At 55.0% G+C, this 26,629-nt stretch overlaps 1 protein-coding gene across 6 annotated transcripts in view; it reads left to right on the plus strand.

Annotated features, from left to right (window-relative positions):
* Arap1 (ArfGAP with RhoGAP domain, ankyrin repeat and PH domain 1) overlaps nucleotides 1–20,308 on the plus strand; it is a 59,721-nt gene extending 39,413 nt beyond the window's left edge. For 4 of the 6 annotated variants that reach the window (XM_075971616.1, XM_075971618.1, XM_075971617.1 and 1 more), the window contains 24 exons: nucleotides 96–295; nucleotides 2,397–2,482; nucleotides 3,714–3,896; nucleotides 5,025–5,199; nucleotides 6,212–6,346; nucleotides 8,415–8,550; nucleotides 8,796–8,898; nucleotides 9,550–9,745; nucleotides 10,025–10,076; nucleotides 10,188–10,351; nucleotides 10,434–10,646; nucleotides 10,917–11,022; nucleotides 11,406–11,553; nucleotides 11,639–11,725; nucleotides 11,808–11,876; nucleotides 12,048–12,165; nucleotides 13,307–13,420; nucleotides 13,545–13,690; nucleotides 14,127–14,159; nucleotides 16,776–16,858; nucleotides 17,791–17,841; nucleotides 17,939–18,002; nucleotides 19,215–19,364; nucleotides 19,735–20,308. In XM_075971616.1, the coding sequence (XP_075827731.1) occupies nucleotides 96–295; nucleotides 2,397–2,482; nucleotides 3,714–3,896; nucleotides 5,025–5,199; nucleotides 6,212–6,346; nucleotides 8,415–8,550; nucleotides 8,796–8,898; nucleotides 9,550–9,745; nucleotides 10,025–10,076; nucleotides 10,188–10,351; nucleotides 10,434–10,646; nucleotides 10,917–11,022; nucleotides 11,406–11,553; nucleotides 11,639–11,725; nucleotides 11,808–11,876; nucleotides 12,048–12,165; nucleotides 13,307–13,420; nucleotides 13,545–13,690; nucleotides 14,127–14,159; nucleotides 16,776–16,858; nucleotides 17,791–17,841; nucleotides 17,939–18,002; nucleotides 19,215–19,364; nucleotides 19,735–19,752 (2,830 nt within the window). In that variant the 3' untranslated portion in view covers nucleotides 19,753–20,308. The remainder of the gene's footprint in view (nucleotides 1–95; nucleotides 296–2,396; nucleotides 2,483–3,713; nucleotides 3,897–5,024; nucleotides 5,200–6,211; nucleotides 6,347–8,414; nucleotides 8,551–8,795; nucleotides 8,899–9,549; nucleotides 9,746–10,024; nucleotides 10,077–10,187; nucleotides 10,352–10,433; nucleotides 10,647–10,916; nucleotides 11,023–11,405; nucleotides 11,554–11,638; nucleotides 11,726–11,807; nucleotides 11,877–12,047; nucleotides 12,166–13,306; nucleotides 13,421–13,544; nucleotides 13,691–14,126; nucleotides 14,160–16,775; nucleotides 16,859–17,790; nucleotides 17,842–17,938; nucleotides 18,003–19,214; nucleotides 19,365–19,734) is intronic. The other 2 variants (XM_075971619.1, XM_075971621.1) reach the window with 1 other exon arrangement.
* Nucleotides 20,309–26,629: the final 6,321 nt, after the last annotated feature.

Genomic DNA, 26,629 nt, shown 5'->3' on the forward strand with positions numbered 1-26,629 from the left:
CTACCAGTCCTGACCCAGAGCTCAGAGGCCTCCCTCCCTCTGACCCTCCAATCCCCGAGGCCTTTCCTACTGGTTCCCTCCTTATGTGTCCACAGCTTCTCGGCTGATTCAGAGGTGGAGAAGGAGCAGTGGCTGGAGGCCATGCAGGGAGCCATCGCAGAGGCCCTGTCTACCTCAGAGGTGGCCGAGCGCATCTGGGCTGCCGCCCCCAACAGGTTCTGTGCTGACTGTGGAGCTCCCCAGCCTGACTGGGCCTCCATCAATCTCTGTGTTGTCATCTGCAAGCGCTGTGCAGGTAGGTATGTGTGTAACAGGCTGACCATTGGACCGCAGGTGGCCTTTTCCGCAGATCCTGGAGCCCTTATTCCTAACGCTGCTCCAGCGGTTTTGGCTATTCCTTTGGGAGGGATCTTTAGTGTTCAATTCATTGTTAACTCTTTCCACAAGGATGGGGACAGACAAAACAGGGAAAAGCATTTTTTTTTCAGGGCTACCTGGCAAGTAAGTGAGCTTAGATCAGAGCCCAGGCTGTTAGAATCTGGTGTCCCTGACACATTAGAAGCATGCAGAAGGCCAGGCCTACCGGGGTTCTTCATGCTGAGAGAGGAGCCAGGGTTTTGACATAGTCAGCTCTGTGGGCTAGACTTTAGTTTACAGGAAGAAGCTGAATTGGAGACCTGAGGAGGGCTGCTGCACCACCCAGGAGTGGGACGGGAGGTGCTGGGTGCCTTTTAAGGTGGTTTGAAGTTACATACGGATCCATGCTACACAGCTGAGGAGAGGGAATGGAACAAGGTGGTGCCCACTGTGTATTCATCTGCTGGCTCTGCTTGCCACATGCTGGCAGTTGGATTATCCTGAGAGCTGACAGTGCCCAGGTGGTGGTTTTGCATGGCTGCAGATTGGAGGGGGTCCTTGATGTGAGAATTCAGGAGGAAGAACAGATCTGGTGAGTCAGTGAGCTTGGGAAGAACTTCTAGGCTGTGGGACTTTAGGGCAGATGTCAGGCCCTGGGGCTATGAGGTCTGTGTGTAGACAAGAGGCAGCTTTGCTGGTGATGACATAAGGAAAACGAGTTTGTCAAGCTGATACAGGCTGACTCTGGTGGACGTGGTTCTCTGTGGAAGATGGAGCTGACACAGGCTGACTCTGGTGGACGTGGTTCTCTGTGGAAGATGGAGCTGACACAGGCTGACTCTGGTGGACGTGGTTCTCTGTGGAAGATGGAGCTGATACAGGCTGACTCTGGTGGACGTGGTTCTCTGTGGAATATGGAGCTGACACAGGCTGACTCTGGTGGACGTGGTTCTCTGTGGAAGATGGAGCTGACACAGGCTGACTCTGGTGGACGTGGTTCTCTGTGGAAGATGGAGCTGATACAGGCTGACTCTGGTGGACGTGGTTCTCTGTGGAAGATGGAGCTGACACAGGCTGACTCTGGTGGACGTGGTTCTCTGTGGAAGATGGAGCTGACACAGGCTGACTCTGGTGGACGTGGTTCTCTGTGGAAGATGGAGCTGACACAGGCTGACTCTGGTGGACGTGGTTCTCTGTGGAAGATGGAGCTGACACAGGCTGACTCTGGTGGACGTGGTTCTCTGTGGAAGATGGAGCTGACACAGGCTGACTCTGGTGGACGTGGTTCTCTGTGGAAGATGGAGCTGACACAGGCTGACTCTGGTGGACGTGGTTCTCTGTGGAAGATGGAGCTGACACAGGCTGACTCTGGTGGACGTGGTTCTCTGTGGAAGATGGAGCTGACACAGGCTGACTCTGGTGGACGTGGTTCTCTGTGGAAGATGGAGCTGACACAGGCTGACTCTGGTGGACGTGGTTCTCTGTGGAAGATGGAGCTGACACAGGCTGACTCTTGTGGACGTGGTTCTCTGTGGAAGATGGAGCATGAATGCAGGGCCAGGGCTTGAGCCAGGCAGTGTGGATTTGTTCTGGGCACTGAGGACAGAAACCTGAAGCCAGATCAGGATCCTGTTTATATGCAGTTGCATTGTAACAGGAAGGGCAGAAAACACAGGAGCCAATAAAGTATTGGAATTGCAAGAAGTGGGAAGAGAAGGTGCCATTTGTTTGGGACATCTCTGAGGAGGTGCCGTGTCAACCGAGACTTGTATGACAGGAAGGTGTGGCCATGTAGGGAGGTGGGGAGGAAAGCTGAGGCAGGAAGTTGGGGATGTCAGGGGAGCAGATAGGTGTTCATATCTATGACTAGAACAGCTGATGGCATAGAGAAGCAGTCAGTCGGTAGGAAAGTGGCCGGATGGCCCACTGTGCTGTGCCAAATGGAGTTGCAGACTAGCTCCAGGCCTGCTTGAGGAGCACTGTGGGTGGCTGAGTGCTCATGGGAAGGGTTTACCCAACGAACTGTCTGGTCATCGCAGGGGAGCACCGTGGTCTGGGTGCTGGCGTGTCTAAGGTGCGGAGCCTGAAGATGGACAGGAAGGTGTGGACAGAAACTCTCATCCAGGTGGGCATGCCCTGCTCATCACCCCTGCCTGTCACCCCTGCTTGTCACCCCTGCTTGGGGTTTCCCCTCTCAGCTGCCATTCCCGTCCCAGTGAGCCAGGGGACCTTGTGTGGGGATTTTGGAAGAACCTATTTTTGGCAAAATTAGCAAACTGGCCACTGTATGAAGAATGTTTTTACAGTTTTAAAGGGTTGTAAAAAAAAATTTGACAAAGATGGTATATGTTTCATAAAACCCAAACAACTTATTATTTGACCTTTTAGAGAATCGCTGACCCCTGATATAGTTCAGCTGTTGAAGCCCTGGGTTGGGCTGTAATGTGCCTAAAGTTACCCAACTACTGCAGGTTGACTACCCAGCCTGCTCCTCTCCACCCCGTGCCCTAGCTTTCCACTGCGCACACCCCTCAGCACGTCCGAGCTCTCCCTGCTCCTGAATGCACGTGCAGAGCATGTACATGATGCACGATTTGAGGCTCACATGTGGAATGTATTTATACCTATGCATTTATATACCTACACATCTGTGTGTGTGATAGTTATGGGGAACCTGTAGCAGGAGACTAGACCCAGGAACCTGTCACCAGGGGCCTTACTGCTAAGTTTCAATTTCATGTACCCTTCTTTATGTTTGGCATACCAATGTAGAGAATGTTGCTTTTTTAACAGAGTGTGTCTTTCAGGGTAGCCCTGAGTTAGGATTAGAATACCCAGGATACAAGGAGGAGACCGAAGCTCAGAGAAAAAAAAAAAAACCCAATCAGGTCCATAGTGGCAGAGAGTGATCAGCACTCTGAACAAGTGGACTTGGGAGTCCAGAAAATACCTGTGATAGGGTGACTATGGAACAGAGGGGGAAATGATCCTGCCCCCCAATACTGTCCCCTTCACCTCCTAGAAACCGCCACCCTCTCTCATCCAGAGAGGAATGTCAGGGGCAGATAGACCCGTCCCTGCCTACCCTATGCTGACAGGTTAGACACCACCCCCTCATGGGGACAGCCAAGAATGCAGAGCTCCAGCTGTGGGGCTGGTTGAGACAACAGCAAGGCTCCCAGAGCCCAGGCCTCACACCTTCACCCATTAGACTCTCCAAGACAATCTGAGCAGAGGCCACCGCCACCAGCAGACCTTGCTGCTCCTGAGTTCCCTCCCCTTGGGGAAGATGGGCATGTGGCCTGATCTCAGGGCCTCTCATCCAGCTGCCTCTCACCTCTTGCCCACACCCACAGCTCTTCATTCAGCTGGGCAATGGCCCTGGGAACCACTTCTGGGCCGCCAACGTGCCCCCTAGTGAGGCCCTGAAGCCCAGCAGTGGCCCTGCTGCCAGACGGTACCACCTGGAGGCCAAGTACAGAGAGGGCAAGTACCGTCGCTACCACCCACTCTTCGGCAACCAGGAGGAGCTGGACAAGGTCAGCACACCAAGCCTCTGGGATTCTTGAGCCTTCTTGTCCCTGCGCTGTCAGGGACCCTTGAACCTATTCCTTTCTTTGTCCCCATTCCTCTATCTCAGCCCATCTCTTCCGTTAGCTTGGAGGGTTGTGAACATATGGGGAAACTGAGGCCCAGAGGACAGCAGGGCCTGCCTAAGGAAAGCCAGGACAATGCAGGGAGGAGTCAGGCTTGGTTCTTGGCCCAGTGCCATGTCTTCAGCATCTGGCTGTCTTCCTCCTGACTCCTCTGTGCCCCGCACCCTGTCCTGTTCCTTCAGAATCCTGCCAAAAGGAGTGAACGCGATGGGGATGCTATTTCCTGTCAGGCTCATGAAAAACAGCTGGCCTGCTCTGACCCACCCCATCCACACCCCATTCTAGATGAGGCCCCATATGGGCCCCAGACCCCAGAAGATTGGGAACCAAGTCTTGGACCGTGATGTGGTTCAGCCTGAGAGGGGGACAGCTCGCTTGGAGGCAGCGGGTGGTATTTGTGACACATGGGTGGCTTTAGCTCTCCCTCCAAGCAGTCCTACCCAGGCAGGCCGAGTCTAGCTCCCAGAGCTCTGTGGAAGCTAGGCCTACACCTCCCTAAAACCTAGGCGTCCGGCCCCCAGTTCAGCCCAGCCCAGTCTGGCCTACAAGCCAGAAGGGTGGTGGCTCCCATTGGTCTGGAGGGCCGGGCAGGCAGTGAGGAATGCAATGTGGGAGGAATTAGCTACAATCCTTAGCCCCGCCCTCTGCCCCCGCTGCAAGACAGAGCCTGAGATCCTCCAGGGGCTCCTTGCAGCCTGACTTGCATCAGGGTGAGGCCCTGGGCTAGGACCCCAGCCTCTCTAGCTGGCCTTCTCCTCTTCTTCTGACTCCTAGTTCTTTTCTTTTCTTTTCTTTTCTTTTCTTTTCTTTTCTTTTCTTTTCTTTTCTTTTCTTTTCTTTTCTTTTCTTTTCTTCTGGCTTCCCTAGGCCCTGGCCTCTTTCAATCTGGGGATGGTCTACTCAGATTTGGATGACTCTTTCCTCTTTCCTCCTCCCTTCTTGCAAGCTCCCATCCCTACCTCTCCACCTCCCTCCCACCCTAGCTCGGACTGACCTTCCCCTCTCCTCTAGGCCCTGTGTGCTGCAGTTACTACCACTGACCTGGCTGAGACCCAGGCCCTCCTGGGCTGTGGGGCTGGGGTCAGCTGCTTCTCAGGGGACCCAGCAGCTCCCACACCCCTGGCTCTTGCTGAGCAGGCTGGACAGACACTGCAGATGGAGTTTCTACGGAATAACCAGAGTACAGGTGAGTGGCCAGCGGCTCTGTCTTCTGCTGGGGGTCTGGCATTGTAGAGAGGGGCACTGGAGTGACACAGAAACTGAGATTTGCAGGGCACGCCCAAGCTATGACCGAAGCTCCTATGGTGGTCCCTGGGGCAGCAGCAGGGTACTTCGGGTGTGTTTGGGGTTTATGTGTCGGTGGATACTTATTTTTTCTGTGAATGTCCTTTTGCATCAGTATCTCTGGGACTTTTATCTGTGTGTTCTGTCCTGACTTACAGTGTGGGTCCATACGGGTGTCTATTCCAGGATGAACCTTGGAACTGCCTAGATTCTTTGTGCTCACCTGGGAGTGTTAAGGCTTTGGGGTTTGTGTGTGGGCAGTGGGTCTGTGTTGCTGTGTGCGTGTCCTACCCAGCAGCCGTGTGGTCTGTCTGCTCAGTCTGGGTGGAGTTCCATCACAGTCCTGGGTTAGGTCCCATTTGGCTCCCATTCTTGGGGGGGGGCGTAAAGAGGGGTTGGTTGTGGCCCAGACCTGGTCTCCTGGGGCAGCATCCTAAGGCTAAGGGTGGGGCTCAGTGTCTGGGGCTCTGGGCTTTGGGCCACTTGTGGGTGGGGCATGCTAGGCTGGAAAGAGCCCAGGTGTCCGGGGAGGTGCAAGAGACCACCCAGCTGGACTGGGCTAGGGAACATGACCCCCAGTGCTCGTCACTAGGGCCAGGCTATTTTACTGGCCTTTATGTTGTCTGGACAAACCTCTTTTTAGGGAATGTTATTGAGTTGGCCCAAAGCCCCCTCATTCCAGTATGTTTGGCTTTATGTCTCCAACAGGGAGTGTGGGGTGGGCTTTGGAGTCAGTGAAGCTTCCTGAAAGGGACAGACTTGAGCTGGGCCCTGAGAACGGAGTGGGCAGAGGTGGATATGAAGGTGGCACTAGGACCCTGAGGTGCTGGTAGGGAGCTGAGGAAGCAGGACTGTGACCAGACACCTCCTGGACACCCAGCTTGACCACCACCGTTCTTTCTTCTGCTCCAAAGAGGTCCCTCGGCTGGACTCAGTGAAGCCCTTGGAAAAGCACTACTCCGTGATCCTGCCAACTGTGAGCCACAGTGGCTTCCTGTACAAAACTGCTTCTGCTGGCAAGCCTCTACAGGACCGCCGTGCCCGGGAAGGTGAGCGCTGCACCATACCGCCCCTGCCATGGTGTGTTAGCCTGGCTGCAGGGCCAGGACGCTAGGACTGACTCTGCTGGTGGGCTAAGGGTGCCAAGTGGACTCTGGTGTGGTTGTTTTTCTCTTACTCTTTTGGGGGGTCCTCCACCCAGCTCCCAATAAACACACAGAGGCTTATTACTTACAAATGCCCGGTCTTAGCTTGGCTTATTTCTAACCAGTTTTTTTTTTTAACTTAAATTTTCCTGCCTATCTTTTGCATCTGGGCTTTTACCTTTCTTTATTTCTGTATTCCCTTTTTTACTTCTTACTTCTACACTGACTTGCTCTTTAGGTGGCTGAACCCTTGATTTCTCCTCCTTCTCTCGCTGCTTGTTCTCTTTAATTCCAGATTTCTCCTCCCATTTATTCTCTCTACCTGCCAGCCTCACCTATTTTTTTCCTTCCTATTGGCCGTTCAGCTATTTATTAGCCCAATCAGGTGTTTTATCCAGACAAAGAATCACAGCTTCACAGAGTTAAACAAATGCAACATAAAACAATGCAACACATCTTTGCATCATTAAACAAATGTTCCGCAGCATAAACAAATGTGACCTGTCTTAAAATACTATTCCACAACACTCTGGCAGAACCGCCTGGAAAGTCTCTTGGATACAGTAGGTGCTTGAGAAGCGGACTGGTTGGGGTCGGGGCTGGGTGTGGCACTGCTGTTTCCTCAAGCCTGAAGTCTGGATGAAGCCCCTGTTGGGTGAAGTCTTGGGCTGGGCATCTGGCTCATTCCAGATATGAATGGAAGGCAGTTTGAGGACTTGAGTACCGTCCCTCTCAGATCTCAGCTGCCTTTCAATTATTCCCTGACTCCAAGTACAACACACAGTCTTTCTACACCCTCCGAGAGCCACTGTCAGCTGCCACCCTCTCACAGCACAGATCCCCTCCTGGTTCTGCCCTGGCCCTGTCATGTCCTCCACGCCAGATTTATACCCACCTCTCTGCCCCAGGTGTCCCTTCAAATGTCACATCTGCAGGGATCTCCTGTGATCCCCAGCTGCTTCATGCTGTGTTGCACGTCACCCTCAATCCTGTTTTTTCTTCTTACTGTTCCTTGTGATTTTTAGACTTTTTCCCCTCTTCTTTACAAGTCTCTGAGCTCAAGCTCCCTGTCTCAGCCTTCCATGTGGCTAAATTATAGACAGAGCCATCACACCCTGCTCAGTTGTCCTTCCTTGTGTATCTTTGTATACATGGTACCTGTTGCAGCCTGAGTACCCAAGGATGTACATCTTCAGAGTGGAGGAGACCACAGAAGGGCCAGCTGCTTCTGTGGACGGGCTTGGGGCACATGGACCTCAGAAGGCAGTGTTGGGTCACACAGATGGGATGAGGGACAGCCTCTCTCAGCACCACTCTGATTCCCAGACAGTGTAACCCTGAGCTGCTCCTGATCCATTTCCCTCTGCCTGCTGATGTCATTCATGTAACCCCCCTGAGGCATCCTTTTCACCTTGGGTGCCAGGAAGCGCTGAGCCACGGTGAGGCTAGTGCCGAAAGCTACTGAAGCCTCCTGGCTTGGATGTTCTGTTCCTTCTTGTACCTTCATGGTTTAGGTTCCCATTTCTCTGCCCTTTGGGGATTTTGTGCATCCTCAGAACCATCGTAGGAGACAGACTATAGAATGAGGTGTGCATCTGGCAAAGAAGAGTGGGCATGGGGTGGGTCCCAAGACTTCCTATGCCATTGGCACTATGGGTAGAGGGAGCAAGGTGGATGGAAGCTAGGAGTGGCCAAGGATTGGGGGCAGCACGGGATCTAACATCTGAACGGAAGTAGGATCAAGACTCTACTACTCTTGACCTCCAAGATAGAGGCCAAAAGTTCATGGAGAGGTTAAAGGGGAGAGCGGTGGGGGTTCGGTGCAGAGAGCTGCCACTGGGGAACCCTCAGGGAAGTGTGCGCTTGGATGGAGAGCCTATAGATGGGGAGGGACAGGGATCCAGGAAAAAGGCAGGAGTGAATCAGCAGAGCTGGGGACTTCTTCACGGTCCTCTACCAAACTTCTTCCCAGAGTTCAGCCGGCGCTGGTGTGTCCTTAGTGACGGGGTCCTGAGTTACTACGAGAATGAACGGGCAGTGACACCCAATGGGGAGATCCGGGCCGGTGAGATTGTGTGCCTGGCAGTTTCCCCTCTGGACACCCACGGGTGAGCATCCCTGGCCACAACCACAAACTGCTAGTGTCCATGAAGTTCAGCTTCTGGTTGGGGAGGCAGGTACATTGGCCCAGAGAACAGGGCCTTCTTAGGGCCACACACAGGACTGGAAAGCATTGGCCTTATCTCATGAGACCGCAGCCAGGGCTGTGTGCCCACCTCTCGGGAGGCCAGGGAGGGGTCCTGATAAGGGCAGGGGGCAGAGGAGTAGAAGGGTGAATACTGGTTGTTTGCAGCTTCGAGCACACCTTTGAGGTGTACACAGAGGGAGAGCGGCTGTACCTGTTTGGACTGGAGAATGCAGAGCTGGCTCATGAATGGGTCAAGTGCATTGCCAAGGTGGGCCTGGGTGAGCGGGCAGGTGTGTGATAGAGACAGGGTGGGACCCAGTTCTGATGGGGCAGACTCAGGACAGACCTCTCAGGTGAAGGGAAGCATAGGTTGCAGCCCCCTGGTACCCATGAGGGGCAAGGCATGGGCCATCGTAGCACGGATGGTGCACTTAGCCTCTTAGTGTCTTAGCCGTGCAGGTGTGCACTCAGACTAGCGAGAAAGGCAAGGGGAGATCCGCCTTAGAGACGAGAGCCACGTACCCTCTCTCCATCCCTCATTAGCTCATTGATGAGCTCTCTGTGCCTTCCGAGGATCAGAGCCCAGAGCCCTGAGGACCCGGGTGTATCAGTCTTGGGTCGTCTGTTTCCATGGGAGTGGGGCAGACTGAGTCCAGACACAGTAGCATAGCCAGTGGTGTAGCAGATGCCTGAGTGTGTGGGCACTGTGGAAACTCAGAGAAGGGTCATCCCAAGAGAAGGACACATCCAAATGGGTACATGATACCAAAGTCTGTCACTGTGCTAGGTTCTGCCTTGGGGAGGAGGAAAGGAAGTAGCTGGATGGGAAAGAGCCCTCACCCACAGGCCGAGGAGCCTGGCTTTCTCCAGAAGGCTATGCAGTGTTGACTTTGTCTCTCCCCACTGTCTCCTCAACTAGGCATTCGTGCCTCCCCTGGCTGAGGACCTGCTAGCCCGGGACTTTGAGCGGCTTGGGCGCCTACCCTACAAAGCTGGCCTGAGCCTCCAGCAGGCTCAGGAAGGCTGGTTCGCCTTGGCTGGCTCTGAACTCCGGGCTGTCTTCCCTGAGGGGCCCTGGGAAGAGCCACTGCAGCTCCGGAGATTGCAGGAGCTTTGTATGTGTATTAACCTTGCCCCCCAATTTCTAGGGCCCCTTGTCCCAGTCCCCTTGCCCCAGCCCTTGTCTAGAAGTCTGAATTCTATTCTGGCCTGAGGCCAGATGACCCAGCCTGCCCTCCAATATCCTCTCCTGTCCTTGGAGAACATCTGAGTAACCCTTTAGGTTGGTGGGTGGGACCCAAGGGTGAGCTCTCAGAGGGCCTCATGAGGGAGCAGTTTGGGAGTCATAAACAAAGCCTGGGACTCACTTTGACTGTCTCCCCCCCGCCCCACAGCTATCCAAGGAGACAGCGAGAACCAAGTTTTGGTGCTGGTGGAGCGGAGGAGGTGAGCCCTAGTTTCCCTGAGGGGCCTGGAGAAGCCTGAAGCAGTCCAATCGCCTGGGGAGAGGCGGGACACAGGGACACATAGGTGGGACAGTGACTGTCTCTGGTCCAGGACACTGTACATCCAGGGTGAGCGGCGGCTGGACTTCATGGGTTGGCTTGGAGCCATCCAGAAAGCAGCAGCCAGCTTGGGAGACACACTGTCAGAGCAACAGCTTGGGGACTCAGACATCCCAGTGATCGTGTACCGCTGTGTGGACTACATCACACAGTGTGGTGAGCGCTCCCCTCCTCTGGTGATGCCCAGCCCCCAGTGCCTAGGAACCCTCTAAAAAGAGCGGTGTAACTCCCTCCCCAGGCTTGACCTCAGAGGGTATCTATCGCAAGTGTGGTCAGACCTCTAAGACCCAGAGACTCCTGGAGAGCCTGAGGCAGGACGCTCGCTCTGTGCACCTCAAAGAGGGCGAGCAGCACGTGGATGACGTCTCCTCTGCACTCAAACGCTTCCTGAGGGACCTGCCTGATGGGCTCTTCACTCGTGCACAGCGCCTGGCCTGGCTGGAGGCCTCTGGTGGGTCCTGCTGCCTGCATTCAGCCTTGTCCACCCTACGTCAGGATATCCCCATCATACTCTGGACAGGGCTGGCCCCAGCTCCTCTGCCTACTCTGCTTCTCTGCCTCTAGTCATGCTACAGAGATGGGGTTGCTTAGAGGTGGAGGACAGAGAGGTCCCAGTCCCTGCTAGGTGCTTGGGAGTGCTATCACCATCATGAGAAGCAAAGCTGCTGGGAGGGGGCTTTGGGGACCAGTTTCTAACCCAGTCCATCCCCCCCCCACCCAGAGATCGAGGATGAGGAGGAAAAGATCTCCAGGTACCGAGAGCTCTTGGTGCATCTGCCTCCTGTCAACCGGGCGACTGTGAAGGCCCTGGTCAGCCATCTGTACTGGTGAGAGGCTATGTCAGTGTGAGGCTCTGGGTGGACGGGTGGAGAAAATTCTTGTACTCTCTTCCTGGCCGACTGCCCTCAGGTAGGCAAGCAGGTGGGCCTAGGGACCAGCCAATGACTGTCCTGATCTTGGATGTTGTATCTCAGTTTACTTCCTACAGGATAGAGGCTATGAGGTGTTTTTTTTTTTTTTTTTTGCCAGTTTGGGGCCAGGTTACTGAGGCCAAATGCCCTCACTTCCCTGCCCTCTCTATACCATGCCAGCACCTGAGATACATTCTTTCACTCCTTAATTGGGGTCCATTCTGTCTTTTTGGGCCTGACGGGAATGGGGAAGGTGGGTGGCAGGCTCCTCGATCCTAGCTCCTTTGTTCTCCTTCCAGTGTACAGTGCTTCTCAGACACAAACCAAATGAACACACACAACCTGGCCATTGTATTTGGGCCCACGCTCTTCCAGACAGACGGGCAAGACTACAAGGCCGGCAAGGTGGTGGAAGACCTCATCAACCACTATGTGGTGGTGTTCAGTGTGCGTCCCAATCAGGGCTTGGGGCTAGGGAAAGATGGGCAAGGCTAAGCCTCTCCGATGGCACTGACCTTCTGGCCCTTCCCAGGTGGACGAGGAGGAGCTGAGGAAGCAGAGGGAGGAAGTCACTGCCATTGTGAAGATGCGAGTAGCAGGCACTGCCAGTGGGACCCAGGTTCAGGCCAGGGTTTGGGTTGGTTGTGCTGGCTGCTGGCATTGCTCCCCAGGCCTCTCGCTGAGCCCCATCTCTCCTGCAGCATGCGGGTGACTTCATCTGTACTGTGTACCTGGAGGAGAAGAAGGAGGAAACTGAACAGCATGTCAAGGTAGGGGCTGTTGGGCCAGGCTGAGCCACTCTGAGATGTATGAGAATCCCCAAATACTGCCTCTGTGCATCTTGGGGCTCAGTGGATCCAGGGAGGAGTGGGTTTGGGGCCTAAATCACAGGAGATTGTGGTGACGCATTTGGGCCTGGCTGATCTCTTGGGTGGCTGCAGATCCCCGCATCCATGACAGCAGAGGAGCTTGTCCTGGAGATCCTAGACCGGCGCAGTGTGAGCATCAGGGAAAAGGACTACTGGACCTGCTTCGAGGTCAACGAGAAGGAGGAGGCAGGTGAGTGACCATGGATGGCCTCAGCCCAGCCTTCATTCCTCCTGCCCCCTACAATCTGGGACCCAGAGGATTTGGATGACACTTTTTGCTGACACCCTAATGACCTTTGTGGTTTCCATGCTGGTGGTGATGGCAGCTAGCAGGTCCAGGTGGTGGCTGTGCTGGAGCTGATGGTGGACGGGGAGGGGCAGGTGGTGCCAGTCGTGATGATGCTCTCCCATGTGTCAGAATGGTGTTGCTGTAGGACAATAGGATTGTAGGGTGATATTACTCTCGGGGTAAAGAAGGTGGTGGTAGTGATCGTATCCTGGGAAAGCCTGTCTGTGGAGTGAGTGGGCTGACTGAAGCTTTTTGTGGTGAAGGGAGTGGTGTTGGGACGAGAGGTGGAACTGTTGCTGACGTACGCATCTGCTGAAGAGCCAGGCAATAGTCCATGGTTCCTCTGTTCACAGGGGTCAGTCTGGTAAGGATGGAAATGCCAATACTGTGATCATTCCCAGAAACAGACAACCACCATGGTGTTAGCTGACTAAAGGGAAGACTCAGGCTGTCTGATGAGCCTATGGCAGGACCAGTGGCTGTGGAGTCCCTGAGCCTGCTGTGAGGAAGAGCAAGGGCTCCTTGGTAAAGACAGGACAGGGCTCCCAGAAAGTGCACAGCTCTAGCACTGAGCTGAGCTCTCCAAGAGATGAGGAAACACAGGGTGGGACTGAAGGTGGAAGCAGCCACTCAGGCCCTGAGGGGGAGGCAGGGCCATCTGATGGTCAGTGACAGGGCTTTGGGGAGACACGGCTCGCTACTAGACTGGGAGAACATGCTGCAGGCCGTAGAAGCCAGACCGTGGGACAATGCAGAGGGACGTACCAGATTTAACCTGCAAGGGTGGAAGGAACTGGAGTACTTTTGGTCTGGGCAGGGGCAGTGTTTGTTGGGGACACATGGGTGAGAAACAGTACAGGCTTGGTTTTGGTTGTAGCTAGGTGTAACAGCCAGAAGCTGGCTTACAGAAAGGGTGATCATAACTATGGTATGTTATGATGCTGGTGGAGGGGAAGGCATGTAGGTGGCGTGTGCGCGTGTGCTTGCCCTTGGTGGTTTTATACCGTGTGGATCCAGTGGCAATGGTGTGGCTTCTCCGCAGAGCGCCCATTACACTTTGCGGAGAAGGTGCTGCCCATTGTACATGGGCTGGGCATCGACAGCCACCTGGTGGTGAAGAAGTACCAGTCCATGGAGGCCATGCTGTTGTATCTGGGTAAGTAGGACCTGGTGCCCACGGGGGGAACTGGGGGACTCTCATGGAGGCTGGGACATGACGTGGGGCCCTGAGGTTGGTAGGGGGGGTAGTATAGCCCATGCCCACTCCAGTCCTCCCCTAGCCAGCCGTGTGGGGGACACCAAGCACGGCATGATGAAGTTCCGGGAAGACCGAAGCCTCCTGGGTCTGGGGCTGCCCTCGGGTGGCTTCCATGATCGCTACTTCATTCTCAACAGCAGCTGCCTGCGACTCTATAAGGAGGTTCGGGTAAGCCCTGGGATGGACACTTGTGTCTTGTATGTGCTCAGACACCATATGCAAACATTGCATTGGCACTCATGGTCTCCAAGAGTGCGGTCCCCATCTGAGGGTCTCAGCAACACAATGGCTGACAATAGCTGTGTCTTCTGCTGTGGCCCCCTGAGGCCTGGGCGTGAGTGAGATTGCCATGACATCATACACATGCTCCCATACTGTGGCCGTGTGTACTTTGCCCCTTCTGACCTACTCTACACACGTGCCAGGTGTTGTCCTAGACCAGACCCCTTGGGACCGCCATCTTCTACACACACACACACACACACACACACACACACACGCCCTGCCTGTACCCCCTCCCCTTTCTCTTCGCACTACCTACATAATCTGTCCTGGCTCTAGACTGGGCTGATGCCCTTCATAACCCTGCTCCTCTATCAAACAGAGCCAAAGGCCGTGGAGCGGGGTCCCCGAGACCGTGAGTAGCTGTGGGCCAGCTGCCTTGCCTTACACCACCTGGGCCCAGGCAAGCCGGGTGGAGCTTAGGGATGGTCAGGGCTCCCGGTTCTCCCCAAGCATGGTTTCCAGTGGTCACTGGCCTTTCACTCCTAGCCCCAAACTGAGAGCTTTTCTCCAAGATAGGGTCTCTAGTTGGTGTGATACTAGAATTTTCCATAGTACACAGAGAAGACATTTTGGAGCCAGCAATAAAGACCCAAGTTTGGATTAAAATGGTTTCACTTGCTCCACTGCTCTCAGAGCTGCCCCCCTTCCAAACCCAAAGGGCTGCAGCTGTCTGATGCCCTTGACACTGCTGACCCTGAGGTGCCAAACCAGAACATTCTTCATCGGGAGGATGTGTCCACCCAGCCTCCCAGCTTTCTTTGGCCACCCACAGGGGCCCTCCACTTTCCTCTCGAGGCTGCCCTGCCTGTAATTTCTGCTTGGGGGTTGCCCCTAGCTCGGGTTCAGCTGAGAATCTACTTTCCGTGGTACCCTGTAGGTAGCACCTGTGCTTTAGGGCACACGGAGTGTGGATGGTTATGCGAAAGGAAGGAGGAGGTGCGATGCCAAGCATGGTGTTCTAGCCTGAGGTCCTGCAGCGATTTCAGCACAGTCTCCAGCCCTTTCTAGTCCCTTGCATCCCCTGAGCGCATGAGAGCAGATTGGCTGTAGTGGAGGATCCATCATTTGGTGTAGTGTCTACTCTCTGTGTCTTTGCACATTGTTCCTCTGCTCACGACGCCCAGCAAGCACCTCCGTTTGTCTTCTCCTCCTCACGGGTCTCTCATTCACTTCTGAGCCTGTTCACTCCCGCAGTCAGTCCAGCATGGTTCTAAGACGTTATCTCCCCTGGCCATCCTAGAGGTGCTTCCTTAGTCTGGCGGAGCAGAGTGAAGCCATCATGTGGGTAGGAGGGGAGTGGGGGTGCTTGAGACACCTGGAAAGGCAGCTGCTGATCTCTTGGCATGGAGAGAGGGGCCAGGAGAGTTCCAGGGTATGGCCGGGAGGCTGTCAGTGGAAGCAGGCAATGCTGTCAGTACTGCAGGGCCTCTGCCTGGCAGAACCAGCCCATGTGGCAAGGCCACTGAAGTGCTGGTGATGCTGACGTCAGTTGGTTCATGGGGCCACAGGACAGACTATTAGAAATTAGGGTACAGCAGACTCTGTGGCCTCTCAGTCCCCACTCCAAGACCTTCTGTTGTCCAGACCCTGGAGCATGTGAGAAAGGCATATTCTAGAAAAATCATGGCACCAGCGTGAGGTACCATGAGCATAAATTTTATTCCTTGCCCATGACCTTGGACATCAGTGTAGCCAGAACCCAGAGCTGCTTGGAAGTACAAGTGTCTTGGTACCTCTGCCTCCTACTCTCTCAGCCTGAAGTATGTGTTTCCAGATGAGGGGGCTGTCGACCTCCTGCCCTGCCCGGGACTGCTGTGCACTCCATTCCTCCTGCCTCCTAGTGCTCAAGCTAACTTTTTCAGTGTCTCAGTTTTATCTCTGCCTGTTGGGGAGCAGGTCTTCCTCCCTGCGTTCCGCCCTATCCCACTTTCTACCACAGCCTTAGCTTCCTTGTCCACCCAATTTCTTGATTCCCACACCTGTAACCAGGTGTGTTCCGGGATCTTTGGGAGATGTTGTGATTGTTGAGTGAGGTGCTCTCTTTCCTGAGGCCCTGGATCATACAGGGGCTCTAGCCATATCCCTGAGGTGACACAGAAGGCCCCTCTGGTTCCCAGCCAGATCATTCTCTCTCCTGCAGAGGAGCCATGCCTGGGGACAGCTGGGAGCAATGATGGGACCCAGGTGGGGATGGCTCAGTTTTGGAGCCCCAGTTGCATCCTCTTCCCCTACTGCCCTTCCTGATGCCCTGCTGGCTGCAGGGGTGCCTGATTCGGGGAGGACTCTAAGCAGAGGGCTCCCAGAACAGGAGGAAGGTCATTGACCTTCAAGCAGAAGGTCACTGTTCCTATCCCCTTCCCTCTGCCTTTGAGCCAGCCTGCTTCTTCCAAGCACAGACCTATATATGCAAAGGTGGGGCCCAGGCAAGTGTTTCAGTAATCTGGTTCCCCACCCTGGTGTATGGGTCTTTTGCTTCCTGTCTCAGACCACTGGGAATTCCTCCCTCTGGCCTATCATACAGAACAGCCATTAAGCTTCAGCTTGAGACACTGGCCTTCTGATGGGGCCAAAGTGCTAGCGATTGCTGGTCCCCAAGCTTCAATTCACACGGTCAACCCTGGAGCCTCTGTGGGCAGGGAGGGAGAGTAATCTGCTTCCAAGTGTTGTGGAGGAGGGCATTCAGATTGCCTTCCAGCTGGTGGTGGTGTCCGGCCTCTGCTACCAGCCAGGCAGTAGGGGCTGGGAATCGTCACCCTGGCCCTCCCAGCGGGAATGCTACCTTGAGGACTGAGGGTTGACTGTCTGATGCTGCTGCAGAGAGTGGCGGCTGTGGCTGGACAATGAACAGGAAGGGTTTTCGTGAGAAAGCTTCCTGGACAGCCTGGGTGCTGGGGGTGGGGGAGGGCAGTTTGCTGGCAGAAGAGCCACTCCCCACTGTACCCCCCTGACTGATGAAGTGTCCTCCCAGAGTCACCGGCCTGAGAGGGAGTGGCCAGTCAAGAGCCTCAGAGTCTACCTGGGTGTAAAGAAGAAACTGCGGCCACCTACCTGGTAAGCCAGGCCTGTGGCTAGGACCAGTAGGAGGCAGAGCTGGGGTTAAGCTTTATGGGTGGTATAGTTCTGTACTCGGGCTCTTCTTGGCCAGTAGCATCTCCTGGGCACACCACAGAAGCACAGATTGTCAGGTTTGGGGTTCTGTGAATACGGCCCAGGACTCAGTGTCTCCTCAGATGTTCGGGTAACAGTGCCCGTTCATGTTTGAGAATTGCTGGTCCGCTTTGTTGAGAATGAGTGTATGAGGTATCTTGGGGCAGGCTTATGTGTGTGCGATGCTGCCACTGAGCCCCTGGCTGCATTTACCCACGCATGCTCACGTGGACGCCAGAGCAGGACTTGGAGTGTCCGCCTCCCTCCCTCTCTGCGTCATTGCCTTGAGACAAGGTCTCACTGAAGTTCAGCGTCCGGGCTAGGCTGGCCGGCCAGCGTGATTTGGGGATCCACCTGCCTGTCTCTGCCCCCCAGTGCTGGGGTTACAGACACCCATAGTCATATCCATCTTTTTATGTGATTGCAAGGTTTCATGCTTGCAGCAGGTGTCTCTCCAACCCCGAGTATATTGTTTCAGTAAGTCGAAAAGTGATGCATGCCACTGTGGCTGGTAGGCACTGCAGTCATGTGACTTGGTTTTCTAACTTTCTCCTCATCTGTTGGCCGTGCCTGGTTGACTCTGGCTCTTGAGTAAGCTTGGGCAGGCATCAGTACGGTTGGGTGGTTTTTTGGTTTTTGGTGCTGAGGGTTGAACTCAGTATCTCCACCATGCTAGGCACACAGCATCCTCATCTCAGGCCCAAGGTTGGGGTGGGGAGAGATGAGGGGCAGTGGCCTCAGTGTGCTATGCTAGGGGAAGCCTCCGCTCTGCCTCAGCTCTGCTCAGGCTGTCTTGGCAAGTGTCAAGTGACAGCTTCTCTGGTTCTTCTTTGCAGCTGGGGCTTCACAGTGGTGCATGAGACGGAGAAGCACGAGAAGCAGCAGTGGTGAGCCAGGGCCTCGTTCTGAGGCTGGGCTGGGAGGTGGGCAGGAGACGGGGCTGGCAGAGGCTCTGGGCAGTAACCCGACCTGTGCCTTCCACAGGTACCTCTGCTGTGACACACAGATGGAGCTCCGGGAGTGGTTTGCCACCTTCCTCTCTGTACAGGTACTAGGTGCAGGGTCTCCTCCAGAGGCTGCACCAGGGAGAGTGCCAGCAGCAGAGATGGCGTCATAGGAACTAGGGTCTCTGGACACGGAGAAGAGTGGCTTAAGGGCAGGCAGAGGAAAGAGCATATCTAAAGGCCTATGGGTAAAAAAGATAAGAAAGAAAGCATTAGTTTGGGGACCTCACAGTTCCACAGGGTTAGAGTCTCTGATGGCTGTAGTGGGGAGCATGGCAACGTCAGGCAGCCATGGTGTTGGTGCAGTAGCCAAGACCTTATACCTCATGTATAAGCAGAAGTCAGAGAGAGAGCGAGCAAGAGAGCAAGCTAACTGGAAATGGCGTAGACTTTTGAAACTTAAAAACCTCTCCTGCAGTGACACACCTCCTCCAGCAAAGCCACACCTCCTAATCCCAAACAGTTCCACCAACTGGGGACCAAGCATTTGATATGAGCCTATGATGGCCATTCTCACTCGAATGACCATATTCAACACTTGCAAGGGGAGAAGCCAGGCCTGCCAGTGGTTGGCCTGCGTCAGTCAGCAGCAGATTGTAAGAGCTTTGAGACCACACTCAGGAGGCTGAACTAGACCTCGAGTTTCAGTGAGTTAGAGTGGTTGTGTAGGAATAAGCTCCCTCAGCACCTGCCTGCAGGGGGCAGAGCCTGAAGGGCCACACCCACGCTGCAGGGGTTGGGGGACCACCCCTGAGCCAGAGCAAGGCCAGAGGCTGCTTAGGCCGAAACAGATGAGTTAGAACAGATGCTCAGCAGAGTTCAGAACTGTTTAGGGAGAAGAGATTCAAAACTACCAGGGCTCTGGGCTGAATTCTTTCTCTGTAGTTATATTATTTTAACTGGGAGCTTCCTGATAGTCAAAGCTTAAATGGAAACAGTGGTTTCTGCAGTTCTTGGTTGGTGAGAAGGGGAGGCACGGACAGTATTTTCTGGGGGAAATGATTTTCTTGATGCTTCATTCTTCGGGAGGTTTGTGGATCCAGACATGGAAGTCGTTGAGTAATCTGGCTGACTGGTTTGTGCTGGGATCCGGTCATTTGCAAACAGCCGCTTCTCCTCAGCCTCAGTCAAAGCTGAGGGCACCAGCTCAGATCCTAGCTGGAGGCTTTTCCGAGAAGGGTGGGTGGATCAGGAGCTGAGCCTGCAAACTGAGATGTGGCCCAGACCCTAGCACTCCCTTCCTGATTGTTCTCTAGCACGAAGGCCTGGTATGGCCCTCAGAGCCTTCTAGAGTGTCCCGGGTAGTGCCCGAGGTCCGGATGGGCAGTGTATCGCTGATCCCTCTGCGTGGCAGTGAAAATGAGATGCGCCGGAGTGTGGCGGCCTTCACCGCCGATCCCCTCTCTGTAAGTGCCTCTGGGCCCTGTGAGCCCTGTGGGCCCTGTGGGGCGGGGGATGGGGGGAGGAGGGCACCGGAGGGTGGCAGCCTTCACCGCCTCCGATCCCCTCTCTGTAAGTGCCTCTGGGCCCTGTGGGCCCTGTGAGCCCTGTGGGCCCTGTGGGGCGGGAGAGGGGGAGTCGTGGGGGCAGGAGGGAGGGGATACCTGGTTGGGTACCTGCCTTCACTTCCCCAATTTCTCTCAGAGCTCCTCTAGTCCCTTCCCTAGGTTTCTGGGCCCCCTCTGTCTGGCCCTGGGAACCCCAGCTGCTAACGTTTCTGCACTGACTCACTGTCACTAAGCACTTATAGGAACTGGGCTTCTCCGCTCCCTGCAGCTCCTCCGTCCTGTCTGAGCTCTGGAACACCAGCACTGCCTCCTGGAAGCCTTCCTGTTGAGACACCTTCGTGCTCTGCATGCACGGGGAAGCCACACCTACATCCCAGCATCCTGACTGCAGTACAGGCTCCTTCACGGGGCTGGCAATGAGATTTTCCTGGGAGGGGAGGGGCCCTCCCCCCTGCTCTCCACTCCCCTCCCCTGCTCTCCAGTCATGCAATGCTCCTGGCCTGACTTGCTTACCCAGGGTCACTCTCCTTGAGTTAGTTTGTGGGGTTGGAGAGATGGGCGGAAATCAGGAGCGCTGCCAGAGGGGCTGGAGGGCTTGGGGTCCCGCAGGGGAGGGAGCTCACCTGGGAGGGAGCCTATCCCCTTTCCATAGGCTGCTACTCTGAAGAAACTCCTAGGAGTCCGGGAGGGAGCTCTTGGGAAGCTTTACAGGCTGAAAGCTGGACTTGGGGATGTCAGCCCACTTCTGGTGTATGCTGCGGGGAGGCCCGGGCTGTGGCTGTCTGCTACCCCTCCCCGACTTCAGATACTTTTTGATAATATAAATATATCTGTATATTTTACACTGTGGTGCTAGGGCCTGCAGTCGTCTGGGGGGTTGGCATCTTGGGCTAAGGGCACAGCTGGTTGTGAAGCTAGAGGTCAGTGCTGGCGCTCTGGAGCCTGGAGCCTGAGTTCTGCTCTCTGAGTGTTTGCTCTCCCTGTCCCAGCAGAGGCTGACCTGGCCCTCACCTACTACTGTGTCACTGTACAGGACAAGCCTGAGCCCCTATTCCTGCAGCCGTCTGAGCTGGGGCCTAGATCTGTTTGCTGGTGGCACAGCACAGCCCTTCTTAGCCCCTGCTGGAGACAGGGAGAGCGCAGCTCACAGAACTGCTGAACTAGGGAGGTGGACTTCCTGTCCCTGGGCCCCATGCAGATGTCTCCAGAGTAGAGCCTGTCTACCTGCAGAGGAGGTAACCAGCTATTCAAAGACAAACTGGAGACCCCCCGGGAAGATGTTACCATCACGTCTCAGTGGCCTAGGCAGCAGAGATGCCGGTGTTCTGTTTGTCGTCCCCTCAGTGGGAAACTGGATGCTGTCTGGACGTGGGTTGTTGTGGGTCTCATCTCTCAGGAAGGGGTGGTGTTTGTCAGGAGACAGCCCTGCTGACCTGTTTCACAGCTGACCCAACCATTCGACCATGCCCTCCAGGCAGGACAGGGCCCAAGATCTCCCTAGATTTGATGTATTTATTGTTCACCACAGTAAGGCAATGCAAGGAGAGGTGCCCTCTGCTGGGCTGACCCTGTCATTACCCCGGTTTAGGGACTAGCTGAAGGGGCTACATCCAGCCACTAGGGGGCAATCATGGACTGCTCATGGTTGCTCATTTTGAACAAGGTCTGTGTAAACACCCCTTCCCCCTCGAGTGATGGTCCTGGCTCTGTCTTTGTTTTGCTGCCAGCTGGACCACTCAGCCCTGCCCCTGGCTTTGACCTTAGGCTCTGGACGTGGGAGAAGGTAGAAGCCCTTCACCCAGTGCCTACTGTCCACTGCCTGACACTAGAGCCTCCTCAGCTCTCCTCCTGCTTCCTGCACAGTTTTCCTCCATGAGTGCTCCCTGAGAAGGGGACAGTGACCAGCACTGGCTGTGACACTGTGGAATGCTTTTCCCCTGCAGGAGCCATTGAGCCTCAAGTGACCACAGGTGTTGGGGCACGAAGGCAGGAGGCACTGTTATCACAGGGATTTGGTTTTTTTAAAATAATTTATTTATTATGTATGTATGCAATATTCTTTCTGTGTGTATGTCTGAAGGCCAGAAGAGGGCACCAGACCTCATTACAGATGGTTGTGAGCCACCATGTGGTTGCCGGGAATTGAACTCAGGACCTTTGGAAGAGCAGGCAATGCTCTTAACCACTGAGCCATCTCTCCAGCCCCTATTACAGGGATTTGTAAAGCAGGGGCCAGTGCCAGAAGGGAGGGCCGTCCTTGTACTTGTGTCTTTAGGTTGCTTGGGGTAGGAAGAGCCTGGATGTATGGGGGAGGGAGCTTGGAGGAAAAAGGGCTTCCTGGAGGAGGACAGGGGAGGGGACCCTGAGAGAGAAGGTAGGTCACAGGTTGGAGGAGCGTGGAACTTCTTACTGGTCCTTTGCTCATGCTGCTGTCTGCACCGTTCTGCCCTGGAAAGCGTGGGCGTGTAGGCAGACATCTCCTTAAGAGTCTGTGTGGCTATGGAACTTGCTTAGGCCTCTGATCTGGGTTCTTTCTGTGTCGTTTGGAGCTACCTACTAGCAGGTTCCTGGGAGGATTGAGTGAGCGAGTGAGTGTGAACTGCTAGTGGTGTTCCGTGGCAGGGCCCCAGATGTCTGCAGAGACATCTTCAGGCGGCTGGGAGGAGAGTTTGGGAGGTTGGGGCTGCACTCATTGAATATTTACTGTGTTCACAAGTGCTTGTTGAACACCTGCTGTGTGCAGAGTTTGCTGAACACTGGGGCAGAGGAGTAAGTGGTGTGGGGGAAGAGGGAACCCTTGAGGGGAGGGGATGCTGAGAGAGAGGGCTCCCCAAGGGAGGGAATGGTCTTGAGCCCAGACAAGCGCGTGACCTGCTGCAAGGGCTGCTTAGCACCCCTGCACACTCCGGAGCCTCACACCCTCATTACCAGACACCTCAGACACCCCAGGGCCTCCCCTCTGCACCCTGACTATCAGGTCTTAGCTCTGCCACTGAAGGAGACATGGCCACACCCCTATCTAATGAGCCCCTGTCCCTACCAGAAAACAGCGTCATTCCTGCCACTTAGCTACTTAGTGACCTGAATGACCCAGACACTGCTCTGGAACTCTGTGATGTTTTATACACACACACACACACACACACACACACACACACACACACACACACAGAGAGAGAGAGAGAGAGAGAGAGAGAGAGAGAGAGAGAGAGATGCTCAGAATCTCTCTGTCCCTCCTGTCTGGAATATGCCTTTGGAATATTCTTTCCCAGTATCCATGTTCTATGAAAATATAAGGAGGATTTGTACTCAGCCAGCCAGGGGCGAAGAACTTGCTGGCCCTGGCATGTTCCCTCTTCTATGCTACTTTCATTTCTGTGGAAATTTCCGCACTTTCTCTGCCCTGGTTACAGCTCCTGCTGTATTTATCACCCTGGAGACACAGTGACACAGGCGCACACTTATGCCTGCACACCTCAGCTTGCACTGCCGTAACTGCACACACGTGTGCCTGCACACCTCAGCTTGCACTGCCATAACTGCAAGCGCAACACACGCGCGCCCACACAGCACGTGGAGAAACACCCACACAAAGAGCTCTCTAGGAAAATGTTCTGCTGCTGCTCCCCCCTCTTGTCCTCCCCCCACCTCCCCCTCTGTTCTGTCTGCCCACCTCCACCCACAGACCAAAGAGCTGGGCCGGACGGCACCTCCCACCCCTTGTCAGCTGGGAGGCACTCTGCCTGGTGACTGGAGTGTGGCTCTCTCCCCCATCCTGCCCTCCCTCCCCCCCTGCTACTTTCCTGCAATCCTGTCTGTCTTCTCCGTGAGTCCCCTCCTTGTCACTCTTTTGACTCTAAAGTGGAAACTGTCATTCTTCCCTACTTTTGTCTCCGGAGGTTCAAGTTGGGGAACCCCAAGGACTGATCTAGGCAGAGGGATAGACTAAGAGGGTGCCAGGGACCTGCATCTCCAGCTCCTCACTGCTCTTGATGAGGGGAGGGTTGTGTGCCTGGCACCATGGAGACCAGTGTCATAGCAACACAATTTGGGTGGGCAAAGCTTCTTCCTCCAGGGTTGGGGAGCCCATAGAAAGAGCCAGCACAGGCCTGAAGGTGGTGGGCCTTGTGCTGGTGCCCAGTGCTGGCCGCCATGCCCTCCTGCACCCTGTCCCAGCCCTACCCCTCCTTGTCTCCGCGCTAATCCTACCTGGTCACTGCAAACACCAACCCAGCAAGTTCTGCTCTCGCTCTTGAGTTTGGTCTTTTATCTTCCACCCGTGTCAGTTTCCTCAGGGCAGAGAGGGGGTTATTGTGGATGTGGTCTTCCGTGAAATCTCCAGCCAGCCCTTAGCCTTGTGGTCTCCTGTGAAATCTCCAGCCAGCCCTTAGCCTTGGCAGCCATAGGAGCCCAGCTGACACCTGCTGTCCTGAGGCCTTGTGTGTGCTCTCCCTTCACCATTGGGAGGCCCAGGGTGGCCAGTAAGTGGCCTCGCAAGAACAGATCAGGCTTGGGGCATGGTACCTACCCCAGTATGTTCCTTTTCTTCACAAAGGGCCAACTGTTCTCATTTGTGCCTTCCATGCTGGAGAAGGTTTCCTGGCAGGTTATGTAGCTTCATCAGGATCTGGCCTTGGGGTGTCTAGAAACCTGAGAACTAGTTTCCAGGGGTGTGGTGCAGAACCTTCCTCAAGTGGTTAGATCTAGGGAGGCTTTGCAGCCCCACAGTGCAGAGACTGACCAGAACCCACAGAGTCCAGGAGGAGACCCATGCCTTCCAGCCCAGCCTTGGCTGGGTTTCTGACCTCTGTAGTCACCCAGCAGCTGCCTTCCTCCTGGCTTTATGTAATCATTCAAATAGAACAGCTGCCTTTATCCCACCCCCTCCCTCCCCTCCTCCTCAGGTGTGGGGAGTTGCTCAGGAGGCCTGGCGTGCTGGATTGGAGGATGATCTGGAGACTAGGAGTCACAGGTGCTGCCCATGCTGTGCCCACCCTGGTAACCACATTGTGGGTGGGCGCTCCCTTCCTAGGTCACAGCCTTCTTTACTGAGCCTCTGTCTCTACTGGAGGAGAGGCAGACATTTGTGAAAAGGAGAGAGTAATCTGAGGCACAATGGCCAGGAGTTTCTGATCCATGGTCCCGCTCTGCCTTGACATCCTGAGAGCCTGGATATGTCCCTGGCCTGTATAACGAGGCGTTAGGCCTCCTGGCCCTGACCTCTCTGACCGATAAAAGCCTTGGGTACAGGCACCCAAGGGTCCAGTTCAGCTGCACTGCAGGCTGGCCTCCATCCCCTGCCATCTTCCTCTGCACCACATCTGCTTGTCTCCTAACACAGGGCTGGGGACCCGGTACCCTTTGCCCCTCTCCTGACTTTACATCTGTCCCACTGCCTCATCCCCAATAGTAGCTGGGGATAACTACCCCACCTGAGGTCACCAGCCCGCCTCCGCCTCCCTCTGCCTCCTTAGGCAGCTTGCTGCTTTGGGACCTGAAGCCAACCCATGACTCCTCAGCTGTGGACCTTCCTGGGATGGTGAAGAAGTTGTTCGTCCTAAAGCTGTTCTGGGGGCTGTGGTGGCCTTTCACGTCCTTGACAAAGCAAAGGCTTTGTTCCTGATGGTGTTAGGGGTCCCATGTTTCACCGCCTCTACCTGGCATTAAGAGCACATTCTGGGGCTTTCTCGATGGCATACAGAGCCACAAGAGCCAGCTGCCTGGCCAGAGGGGAAATGCACTGTGGGGTGACTCTGAGCTACCAGTTCCTTCCCTACCTGCCCTCATGGGTGCCTGTTACCAAGACACGCGGTGGTACCCCCATTCCATACCCCTTGGCCCCAGACAGGGAATCATGCAGGGTGTCTCAGTCTCCCATAGATTTCATGGCCTGCCAATCACTCCTGTGCCCAGGGGACAGCATTGCACAGTGCGGCATCAGCCTGCCCCAGGAAGTGGGGGGCAGCACCCTCCCCAGCCTCTTGCTCTAACTATGCAACAGGATCCTGGACTGAGCTTGGCTCTGATGGGCGCTGCCTCTTTCTCTCTGGACTTCTCCATCAGCATTCTTCCTTACAACCTTTGGCTTAAGGCCGGGCTGGGCTGGGACTTAAGGCCTATCCTTGAGGAAAGCAAGATTCAGCAGATGAAATAAGAACCTGAATAAACAGAAGGAGGAGGTGGGGCAAATGGCAACGTGGGGAGAGGCAGTCAAAAGCAGATTAGCTCCAGGCCCCCATGAGTGCTGGGTGGGGTTGAGCTAGCCCAGGAAGGGTGGGGCAGGATTTGGGATGATCATAAAAAAAAAAGAGGGGAATTCAGGACCCTGAAGGATAAACCCATTATACAAAGAAAAGGAAGAAGGGACCAGAGGGAGTTGGGGGTGGGGCTGGGGCCCGCCCCTTTACTACCCGGAGCTAAAGGATGGCGAGAGGTCCATGGGGACAGGTTGGGGAGATTGCCTTTGACCCTCAGCCAGGGGTGGAGGGTGGCCACAGGAGGGTTTTTGAGGGGTGCAGCACGAATGGAGAATGTAGGGGCTGAACTGGATCTGGGGACTGGGAGATGACAAGGAGTAAAGGGGGGATAAAGGGACGTGAACAAGAGTGGATGGATGTCAAGATCCACAGGCTTCTGGGGATGGGGAGTCCAGAGAGAGGGGAGGAGAGAAGCCAAGCTGTGAAGTTCAGTCTAGAGATTGAAAGTTTTGCTGGTACTTCACACGCGGGCAACAGTCAAGTTATTCACTATTTGAATTTCGGGCTAATTCAATGTTCTCAGAGACTGTATGGCCTTTGGTGCTCCAAAAGAGGCCTGGGTGAGTTGCTGTGTCTTGGGGGAAGGCGAGAATGGGGAATTTTGTTAGAAGCATCCACATTGTGGAGGCGAAGATAGGGTGCGCCTGGGAGGGAGACAGAGGAGGGGCCGTCTGGAAGGTGGGAGGGGACAGCGGTGCAGGAGGAGGCACGGGTGGGCGCTGAGAAGTGGTCTTCTGGGCAAAGAGAAGATTGTTGGAACCGGCATCCTGCAGTTCTCCGGAGGCAAGGAGTGGCGATGCTGAGGTCAACCCCAGAAAGACGTCCTCCCATCACTTTCGGCAGCCACCCTCATTCCCAGTGAGCATCCTTCCTCCTCCCACTTGCTTCTACCGCCGCCCAGTTAGA

The sequence above is a fragment of the Microtus pennsylvanicus genome, chromosome 5, assembly GCF_037038515.1.
Source record: "Microtus pennsylvanicus isolate mMicPen1 chromosome 5, mMicPen1.hap1, whole genome shotgun sequence".
NCBI classification, from domain to species: Eukaryota; Metazoa; Chordata; class Mammalia; order Rodentia; family Cricetidae; genus Microtus; species Microtus pennsylvanicus.